We start from the raw sequence: 11,161 nt of genomic DNA on the forward strand, positions 1-11,161 counted from the left end.
CGCTTAAAGGTTCAACACTGGAACCCGCAATCTGCAATACATTGCCAGTTCAGGGCAAAGGACGGTACTCACAGGCACTTCGCTTTTCAGCCAGGTGAAAGATGTCCCTGTGATTATGATGAAGGAGGCTCAGGGTGAAGTAAAATTAAATTAACAGCCTTAATGCACATTGTTTGGAAGCCACTGGAAAGCACATCTTTGCAAAGCATCCAGCTGGATGTGTGCGGAGAATGATGTAATGGTTAGCAGAGACCCAGGAGGAAAAACGGCGGAGCAAGTCCTCAGGAAAAGCAGTAAGATTTTAGAAAGATAGGGGAGAAAATTTTCTGGAAAAAAAATGAAAATATTCTTCTTATGAATACGTGGAAGAAACTTGGACCTCTGCAGAGGTATCTGTGGATTTCACAGTCAGATGCTATCTCTGCATGACTGATACACGGAAAAACCTCTGGGCTGGTGAAATCAGTGGTTTTCCTCCAAACACACCTGAATTATGCCAGTTTAGTCCATCGATGGGGAAACTGGGATGACTGGACATCCCTCCCAACTGAGATGCTTTCTCAGAAAAATCTGTTATAAGATACTGATAAAATCTGCGGGGTCATTTTGAGACGATACGTACTGCAAGAGCAGCTGCCATCACAAAGCAGCCAGCATGGCGTTACCCAGGGCGATCCCGCAGCCTCCTGGAAGGGTGGTTTTACATTTCCAGGGGACTGAGCAGGGCTGCTGGCGTGACTTGTGGCTTGCAGCCACCTTCCCTCCCGTCCCCCAAGGAGCAGGCCGGCAGCAGCATCGCGCAGGGTAGGCTCCGCGCAGCCCAGCGATGATCACTCTTTTCAGCAGCGTGAGTTCTTTGATCCCTGCTTGCCTTGCCACATAATGAAGCCAGCTGCCTGATGGATGTGCCAGGCAGCCCATGTGTGAGGAAAGAGATGTCTCCCTTGAGACCAGATGAGATGTACAGTCGTACGGGAAGAACCCAGAGGGCACTCTCAAGGCATGTCTCCTGCAGATAATATCACGGTTCTTGTTCTGTGCTTGCTTATGCTACTCGAGGGATGCTCACTGAAGAGGATGAGCAAGTTCAGGGTATGGGAAAGTAGAGGAGAAGTTCTTACTCCCTCGAGGAGGGAGTGTGGTCCTGCAAAGCATCTAGCACCTTAGATCATTCGAAGCTCCCAGGCAGTCTGTGCACATTTACATGACCACATTTTCATGCGCAGCTGATGCCCACAGAGTTTAACTCTTTGCAAGGGTCAGCCTTGTTATTGGTTAAATCACTTGTGAGAGGTCTCAGCTACTTGGAAATCCTTCCACAGGCAAATACACAGCTTAAAGGCCTGCAGATTTCTGATAAGAATACTCCATTTTCCCAATTTTTCTGTCCACTTTAATTTGCTGTCTGGTTTGTGTATATCACTGCTCTATATTCCTGTTAGAAATAAGAGAAGATGAAAACAAGAAGCAAAGGAAAAACAGATCTCTTGCAACAATAGGACTGAAGTGAAGATGAGAAAGATGACAAGAGGAAAAGCTCTGGTCTGTCAAAACATTCAGTGCATGTGGCTACCTTTGCACAAGAAGTCCTTAGGACATTGGCTAAGTTTTCATGATGGACACTTCACCAAGTGCTTGGCTGAATTGTGTCTGTGAAAAGAAATGGAGAAAGCACGGGAAAATGTAAATCAAATATATATGACCAAAATACAGTGCTGTTTTCTTCTTGCCAGACTAGAGGTTGGATTTGTTTCTAGTGACTGGCACATAACATACATTTTTTCCTTTAGCTAGAAAGAAGTTAGGTTTAAGGTTAGGTTGTTGTTTGGTTTTTTTTTTTTTTTTTTTTTTTTTATTATTATTTATAATTTCCTTGGGGGGAAAAACACAACAACAACAGTGTGGGCTTGAATTACAATTGGTGAACTCAAATCATTCCTGCAGCCCCCAAAATAGTTGGAGAGGTCAATAAAACCACAAACTCCATGGGGCTCATCCATTTCTGAACACAGCTTTCTTGAGCCAGAGGCAAACCGCCTCATTGCTTACCAAAGTGATATTTATCTAATTTGTTACTAGCAAATGCTTGCTGGGATAAAAGAAAAAAACAAAACAAAAAGACCTCAAAAACCAAACTCAAACCCGGACCAAGAACAGCAAGAACCTCTGGAGCCCTGTGGTAGCATCAGCAAACCAGTGTCCGTTTGTCCCAGCCATGGTGATATCAGAAAGAATGAAGCCTTCCTGGGTCAAATTCTGCTCTCATTTTCACTGGCATAAATGATGCATCCAAAGCTGAGGGAATTGTTGGCTGTCTGACTGACCCGGTGGACTTCAGACAGAATTTAGGTCTCCTTGACCTGATCAGAGCAGAGGAACTTGTCCCAGGCACACCGCTAAGACATACCAACTGATTGTTTAACCATATTGAGAAATAACAAAATAGGCTTCCCTATCATTTTTCACCTAGCTCAGATTTGATCAGAGATATAAAATAAAGAAAGACACAAACACCCATTCTGGCTACATTTCCAAAATGTAATTCGCACAATGTTTACCTCGGGAAAAACGATCCTGCCTCTATCTTTGTACTTTATCTGTGGCTCTCTGTCTCTTTGCATACTTACACTCACCATCACAGCTTCCAACCATTCTCATCTAATTAATCAAAAACTCTGTCCTTTTGTATCCTAGGTCATGAAGGAAGAACAGTAAATTAAATAAAGATATCGGCTGAGCATGGAAGCTGGATTTCTACCCAAGGAACCTAATAATAGCACCATGATGTGGGCAAAGTCAAAATTGATATGGTTTTATATACACAGAAGCAAACAGTTGAGCATGAAGAAAGTAAACATCAGATAGCATTCAAACAGCAGTTTATCCAGCTCATTCTGTGTTTGTAAATACAGAAGTATGTTGTGGTGGCTAAATTTATCCTAATGTAAGGAAACATGAACAAAGAGGCTAGTATTTGGTAACTTCTATAGGCAACATTAGGACATCCTGCGTGAATTATTTTGGGGCAGTTCATGATAACACAATACAGATTAGAGTTGCCATTTCTGGAAAAATTAGGTCACAATTATGTAGATAAGATGGAAAGAATTTCAGTATTGTAGTATTTTCCTGACCTGATGCCTGACTCACATGTTGAAGCTTTGTTTTATTGTATATGGTGTTTTGATATATAGTCAAAACAGCCTTTATCCAGAGAAAATAAAAATAGCAATATCCAGAGAAAATAAAGATAGCAAAAAATAAAGATAGCAAGAAAAGAAAAAAACAGCAAGAAAGAATTACACACATCATTGAATAAAATTAAGTAGACCAACTTTAATTTCAGAGAGAAAGAGCTGTCTTTCCCTGTGAAACTTTTCCCAATTTCAGAAATGGTCATGCTGAACCCAGGAAAAATCAGAGGAGGGAGATATAATTTGGAAACAGCTTGGGAATGGGGCCTTTCATTGCTCTTGATCCAAGCTGGAGTTTCAGCCATATGTCAGGTGTATTTTGAGACGATTAGAGTATGGCCACGCTGGAAAGTGGTGGCCCTCTTCTCCATATGCTTCCCTTTGTCCTTCTTAAATTTCATCCTGGATTAGAAGAGCCTCTCACTTAAAAAGGAGATAGATCATGACCATGGAAAGTTTACTCTTTGAGAGAAGAAGTGAGATTAGTTCTAGTTAGAAGAATAGGAGCCCTGACTCTGCAGCCTTGCCTCTGCAGTCAGCACAATGTTTCCATTGGCTTCAGGTAGAATATTTTTTTGATCAGGTCGTTTATTATAAGTAAGAATGTACTTTTACACTGTTCTGTGTTCAGTACCATAAATCCCAGCACATACCATGCCTTTCTTTTTTCACCAGGGGTTCTGGCCTGAGTTACTGAATCTCTTTTTGCCATGGAGCTCGCTTTGAGAAGGAGCAAACCTCTGGGACAGACCCTGGTACTTGTATGCGAGCCAATCTTAAGATAAAATGCTTCATGTTCCCTTTTGCTTATTCAGTGAGACAAACAGACTGTTAAATACCGGTTTTCAGTCCAGCTCATTAATGCAAACCAGGGTAAGCTGCAGTTTATGCTCCTATGCCAGAAGGTAAATAGCACGGGGTCAGGGGCGGGGGCACATCCCCTTCTGCCCCTGCTGCACGTGAATGGGCACCTGGGGCAGGCTGGGCAGCACGGAATGGCTTCGGCCACTCTTCCCAAAGCCTGCAAGCCCCTGGCATCAGGGCATCTCCCCCTCCGTGGGACCTTTGCATTGCCGCTTGGTCTCGGCACTGTGCGGGGCTCTTACTTTACCTCACGCTGCTCTGGGGACCCCAAAAGACCAGTGGGTGCCCATCATTATGCCGAGCGGCAGGATGAGCAAGCAGTGGGGTCAGTTTAGGGGGAAGGAAAGGAAGAGGAAAGCCAGGTTTTGAATCCAGGCATGAGCAGAGTAAACCCTGGAAGGAACAGGTTTAATTTTAGGATAGTCTCTCAAGAATCCCTTAAACAGCTGGCTAGGAATTTGGGCTACTAAAGCCCACCCACGGCACCATTTAGCCTGGCCACATACAAAATCCAGATTGCCAGCCTTAATAACAGCACAAGTGCTGCTGAGGTGCTCCTCTGCTGCCAGAATTGCTCCTCTCTTCCCACTCTCTCCCAGGAGAGAAAACAGGAGAAACTGGGATGGGATTGTCGATGCACGGCCCCTTCCCTAGCAGGGGCAACCGACACCACCCGCTCGCTGGCCACTTTGGCTGGGCGAGAGGCAGTGCCTCAACAATTTGCTTGTTTATTTTCCCTGCCAAAGGCAACCACCAGTAGGGAAAGAAATGGAAAAACAGGAAGTGTTAGTGAGGTCTCTTCACACCTGACAGAGATCACGGATCCATGCGCATCCTGAGCAGTTCAGGCAGGTGATGCAGAGATCAAAGGGGGGCTCCAGGGCCGCATCCTGACCTGCAGAAGCACAAGGGTTCCCAGTTCCTTCCCACTGCCCGGGCCAGGCTCTGCTGTTGGACCCTGGCTGCCTGCACTGACACGTCTCATCTGAATTACTACCCCAAAACATAGAACAGCATGAAGGGAACATGATATGGGCTTTATTTAGCCTTCTGGTGCTCAGGTGTGAAAAAATGCTACAAATGAATGAATATTGACCAGAAATCCAGAAAACTTTCAGAAATTCTTAACGGTGACTGCTGTCAATGTTTGTGCTACATACTTCGTATTGCATTTGTTTGTAAAGGTTTGTTTTTAAAAAAAACACCACCAAACACACTGTTTTATCCATGGACTAACTCTTGCGGGGTTCTTTTTCCAGTTGGATCAGAGGTTATTAAATCCATTTATTTGCTTTAAGCATCTTTCCAGCTATAACTGCTTTAGGCCAATGTTTGGAGACAAGCAAAGTTTGACTATTGCTCTAGCTCTTTCCTGGGCTTGGGCCAGGCTCCAGTGAGGCCTCCATCTTCAACTTGCCTGGGCTGGGACTTTTCGGATAGTATGGTAATAAATAACATAACACTGCCTAGTTCAATATAACTGGCAAAACATGCAGTATATGCATATTTTCCTCTAAGTTCATCTATATCCTACCCCTTACTGGCCATATTTTAATGGTACAATTAATCGAACATTAGAATTTGTACTATTGGATGAAAAAGACATCAGCTACATGAGAATGCTGCTCCAAGAAAAATTCATTTGTCCAATTAAAATTTCACCATGAAGCCTTGATGAGAAAGCTTGAAGGTAGAATAAGTATTATCTGTTGTCTCACATTTGGCACAAACTTTCTGTGTTGTGATCTGGCTAATCTGATAGAAAGGCAATTGTGCACACACTTCATCTAGGACAGCTTTGTACGTGGGACAATCTACCTCCATGGTCATGGAGGCACAGCCTACGGAAGAGAGGGACATAGGGAAAACAAGCCAATACAGTAATTAAAAATATTTATTTCTGAAGATATTTACCTTGATAGGCATAAAGCATTTCTCAATTTCATACAGAAATACATAAAACATGCATAGACCAATATGGCCTACTTTAATGTGTATTCAACATGGTAAATATAATGAAGAACTTGTGTGAATATAAATACTAAACACAAAAAATAAGCACATAAGATTCAACCTGTCAGCAAATTCAACGTGAACAAATTCACTGCTATAAACATTCACCCAATATTAGCCTTTTGATATAATTCAAAACAACCCTTTGTCTCGATGCATTTCCAACAAACAAGGCACTGAGTAAATCTCACAACATCCTCTGGTACATCCCCACTTCAGTGCATTTTTGGTGGCATGTAAGACACAACAACCTCTATTATTAGAATTTCAGTTAGCCAAATATCCTTGTTATGGGAAACCTAGTAGTGTCCTCTACCTTTTATTTTATGTTGAAGAGTCCTTTGGTATCCAAAGCATAAAGGACTTTGACTATGCAAACAAACACAGTGTCTAACCCACATTCAGATAACTCTGGTTGTACAAGTAAACTAGACTTCTGAAAAAAGGCAAAGGGTTGCAGCTGATTAATAAAGGCAATAACAAGGTGTAAAAATACTCTAGCAGGAGTGCAACAAACAGTATGCGAGGTAGACATATATATGCAGTAAGTCCTGATTAAAGTAGCTCTGTGGCTTTCATTTTTGCATTTTAATCAAAAGGCAGTTTTTCACTTTGAAGTTTGTCCACTCAGATCTTGCTTTCTGTCCTTTCTAAGCACACCTGTGAGGTCTTTCTTGCAAGATGCTTTTGATGTAGACCCTGAAAGCTACTCAACTGATGGGTAACATTCCAGAAGCAATATTCAAACGTTGTTTCTTCAGAAAGATGGCTTTTCATGTACGTTACTATGGTTTCCCCTTCACCCTCTCTACCCATCCATCTGAATTCGAAAATGATGAAATCCTTTGCTTTTATACCTCCAAACACAAGACTTCCTTAGTGTTTTGGTTTGCTGCGCAAACACTTAGAGAGGCCCTGTGCCATTGTGGAATGTTAGAAGTCAAGAGAGTTTTGGGGATGCTTTGACAGCAATTGTGATGGAGAAACATCCAGGTGATCTTCCCACTAGGATGCTTCCAGGCTTTCCCAGATGCGTTGCCTTTTGTTCGCCCTGTTATGTTTCAGCTTCCGCCCTTTCTGGAGCTCAGCCTTCAGCTTGGCGATACTGAAGGAAGCTTTGATACTGTTACCAATGGCTTCCAGCCTGCAAAACCAATAAATACACATTCAGGGTTACAAGATGCACCTCCAGCGTGCAGACAGTTTCTGATTAAACAAGCCTCAATGTAGACTTCTGCCACGGGACCCTCAGTAACTGCTGATTGCTCTACCTCTGTTAGAATTACACTAACTTAAGCCACTTGAAATATTGGATTCAGAATTGAAATGCAAACATTAAAATAAGTTAAAATATTAATTCAAACACAGATGCTCTAGACTTCCTTAAACAGCATGTAACCAATCAAGAAGTCTTCAGTGTTATTCTTTTCGGCTGTTTCGTTTCTTTTAGGTAAATCTCTTCCTGGTTCCAATGAAATGGGTGCATTTTTCCAGTAAGAAAACAAGCCCCATTTTCAAAGATTATTTAAGACTTCCAGGGCCTAAGTTTCACTCAAAATCATCGGGCTGCCTGCTCCCATAAATCTTATTCCACTTGTGATAGTATCACTAGAGAGTCTTCTCCTGTATGGGCAAACTTCCGTATGCCATACTTTTACACGGGCATATGGCCAAACACTGAACGCCGGAGCTGATTTAGCTGTACTAACACTCAGCTTCAAAGCTGACTTCACCTCTGTGGGGTTCGTGGCGGCACCAAGTCCCACGCATGAGTCTCTGAACTGCACTGTGGCGTGATATTGCTGTCTACTGCCGCTCAATTTATTATGCATGGACCTCAAAGGGCAGTCCTGAAATTTACTCCTAGTCTCAAATATTAAACTGTGCTCAAATATTAGTCTTCATTTTCCCTTTCCTTAACTTTTTTGCCATAATTTCCATCACTAACATCCTATACTCATTTTATACGGGTTTACTGGACAATGTAATGGATAAGGCAGGTATATATCTGTCTCCTGCATTCTAAAAAGCCAGCCAAACCAACCAGATGAAACAATATATTTAAAATCTGGATAGATCAATAGTGTGTATATATATATATATATATTTTTTTCCCCCTCTCCAGTAAAATGAAGTATCTAAGAAAAGGAATTCTGATTCAAGTCCATACTAGAATAGCTGGAACACAATATTTTTAAGTAGTTAAGATAGTGCATGAGAACACTAAAATGACAGGTTCTATTTCTTCTGTCAGTATTTCATTATTTCATACTCCTTCGAAGTTTGGTGTATCTTTAGGCCTGTAACTAAGCCTGTTTCCTCTAAGCAAATGGAGGATGCTAGGCAGAACTCAGCACCCATGTCTTCACAAGGTAAAAACCCACAGCATGAAGAAAATCCCTCAAGATATCCCCACTGATTCCTCCCTAACTCTCAAGCTGAAATCACCAGCTAAGCCCACGCTGACCTGAAGGCAGGTGAACTCTGCTCTCTATTGCTATTCCGAGGAACTACACCACGATGAGAAGAAACTCACCGCTTCATTTTCCTGCTGTCAACAAGCTGTCGGTTCATGCATTTTGGACCAATGCAATTACCAGCTTTGTTGCGGCGACGCAAGGTTTTCTCCACTGTGGACTGAGCCCTGTTAAAAGTGAAAAGGCGCTGCTGTTAAAAAAAAAAAAAAAAAGAGTCTGCAGCCCACAAGGCAAGGCATCTCATCAACCACTTCTCAAGGCATATAATAAGTGAACTTTCTGGGCCAAACCATCGTATGTATCACAGTAGTGTGAGCACTCAGGTAGGAGGGCAAGGCTTTGGGGAGATTATTCACTCAGCAGATGCCAAAACGAGTAAGTCTACCACAATCCATCCCTTTTACATGCATTGCCTTTTAAAGAGTAACAACAATAGACGCACCAGAGATCTTTTCCCTTCTGGCAGAAGTTCAGACATTTCTTGTCCTGCTGGTTGGCACATCGGCATCTGCTGCTAGGTTCAGCGAGCATCTCCGGCACCATGTCCTTAAGCGATCTTCTGGATCGAGAAGGGCCTCCGAGACCATACGGAACAGTCTTCCTACGATCAAAGAGACAACATGAAAGTCATTCAAATAATTTTGTGGCTTCAAAACAGTGGGGTATTTTGGGCAACCTTATCAATGGGATTGACTGCATGAGCAAAGGCTGTGGGTCTAGGAATGCCTCGTTGGTCACAGTTTCCATGAAAGTGCTTCTGATTATCCTGCAACATATTCATTAGCATGGCTACTGACAAAGCTAATGACCTTTTAATTGTGATTTCATAAAGCTGCTGTGCCTTCCTGTATGATAGAAAGCAATAAAACCTCATCTCTTTGAACTTTGGTAACTGCCAACACTGAAAGCAGCAATAAAAGCAAGGAACAGATCCTCTCCACTCTGAGGAAACCCAGCAGCTGAACAAATCACAAAGTCAGCATTTGCAGCATTAGGTGAGGCTCTGGCTCACTACTTTTTGGTGAGGGGAGTGTAGAAATGGATACTGTACATAACCCTATTAACATGTGGGATGCGTTAATTTGCAGCAGAGAGCAACAAGCGGGATCGAGGAGCCGCCCTGTGTCAAAGTAAGCCTTCCAACTTGTTGGAAAGAAAATGGGTCAGACAAAACCAGGTTGGCAAAACCGTACTTTTGGCATTTTGTCTGCTTCTGATTCATAGCAAAAAGTATCCCGCAGCCTTTGCTAAGCAGCACCCAAAGGAAGTACTCCCGCCCAGACCTGAGGAACGCAGGTGCGTCGGGGCTATTCGGAGCTACCTGCTCTCGATCTAGGTGGTCAAATCCCACTCGCTTTCTCCCAGCAAAAAATCTCGCTGCTAAACTCGGCAGAAAAGCAGGAGCGGCCGGGGAGGGGGGGGGGAAGCAAAAGGAGAGAGCGTGCAAATAACTCTTCTCTCCTCTCCTTCCCGTTTCTGCAGGGGGGTTTGCGGTTCTTAATTTTTTTCCTTCTTCCCGCCCGCCCCCCCCCCCCCCCCCGCCAGCTTCACCTTTTTCCAACCGAAGCGGAACCCAGCACTCGGCAACTGCCAAAATCCAGCACACCCCACCCGCCCCCCCCGCAAGCCCTCGGTCCACTCACTCACTCGGGGGTGTTGATCCAGATGATGTCGAGGTGGCAGAAGTAGACGCACTCCTCGTCCAGCAGCGAGGAGCAGGAGCAGCGCCGGGCGCGGCGGGGCGCGGCGGCGCCCGCGGGGGGGGGCGGCGCGGCGCCCGCTTCGGCTCCGGGGGCTGCGGGAGGGAGCGGCAGCGCTCAGCACCCGCGGCCACTACGCACCCCGCGCAATCTCCGCCGCCAGCACCCCCCACCCCCCCCACCCCTGGGGGTGCCAGGAGCCCCGATCGGCAGCCCCCACCCCGCGGGCTGAGAGCCGGGGACCTACCTGCCGGCAGCAGCCCCGGGCAGAGCACGAAGAGCAGCGAGACGATTATCTGGGTATAATCCATAGCAGCGGCGAGGAAATAGAAATTAAAAAAAAAAAAAAAAATTAAAAAAAAGGGGGGGGGATGAAATTAATAAATGGGAAAAAAGAGGGGAAAATCTCTCCCGGCGTCGGGATGCAGAGCGGTGTCCCGTCCCCCGCGGGGCGCGGCGTGGGGGCAGGCAGCGGCTCGGTGCGCCCCGGCGCGTCTGCCTGGCGCGGCGGTCCCCGGCGCCCTTTTATAGCGAACCCCCATGGAGCGGGTAAACAGCCCCGGCGCTATTTTATCCCGAGACAATGTTATTCTGCTCTTAGTCACCGCGCGGCAACGTGCGGGCCGAGATAAGGGCCGGGCTGGGAAGGAAATCGCCTGCGAACTTCAGAAGCGGCGGCGGGGGGGGGGGGGGGGGGGGGGGGCAGAAGAGGCGAGGGGGGGGGGCCGGGGCGGGGCGGGGCGGGGGGCGCCGCGTGCCGCGCCGAGGGCGGGCCGCCAGGGGGCGCCCTGCCGCCTCGCACCTGAGGGCGGGCCGGCAACCCTCAGCCGCTGGTGCCCGGCGGGACAGCGTCGCCCTTCGCCGTAACCGCTGTAATTATTGCGATTGTTGTCAGCGTTGTTGTTTATTATCA

General features: G+C 45.5%; 1 protein-coding gene across 1 annotated transcript; it reads right to left on the reverse strand.

Moving 5' to 3' along the window:
* Positions 1–5,934: 5,934 nt before the first annotated feature.
* On the reverse strand, positions 5,935–10,912 carry EDN1 (endothelin 1). Its single transcript, XM_042806954.1, has 5 exons — positions 10,496–10,912; positions 10,196–10,343; positions 8,991–9,149; positions 8,608–8,715; positions 5,935–7,215 (listed from the first exon to the last, which is right to left on the reverse strand). The coding sequence occupies exons 1-5, from the start codon at positions 10,557–10,559 to the stop codon at positions 7,077–7,079; spliced, it is 618 nt and encodes a 205-aa protein (XP_042662888.1). The 5' UTR covers positions 10,560–10,912; the 3' UTR covers positions 5,935–7,076.
* Positions 10,913–11,161: the final 249 nt, after the last annotated feature.

Source organism: Tyto alba, unplaced genomic scaffold (genome assembly GCF_018691265.1).
Source record: "Tyto alba isolate M040663 unplaced genomic scaffold, T.alba_DEE_v4.0 Super-Scaffold_48, whole genome shotgun sequence".
NCBI classification, from domain to species: Eukaryota; Metazoa; Chordata; class Aves; order Strigiformes; family Tytonidae; genus Tyto; species Tyto alba.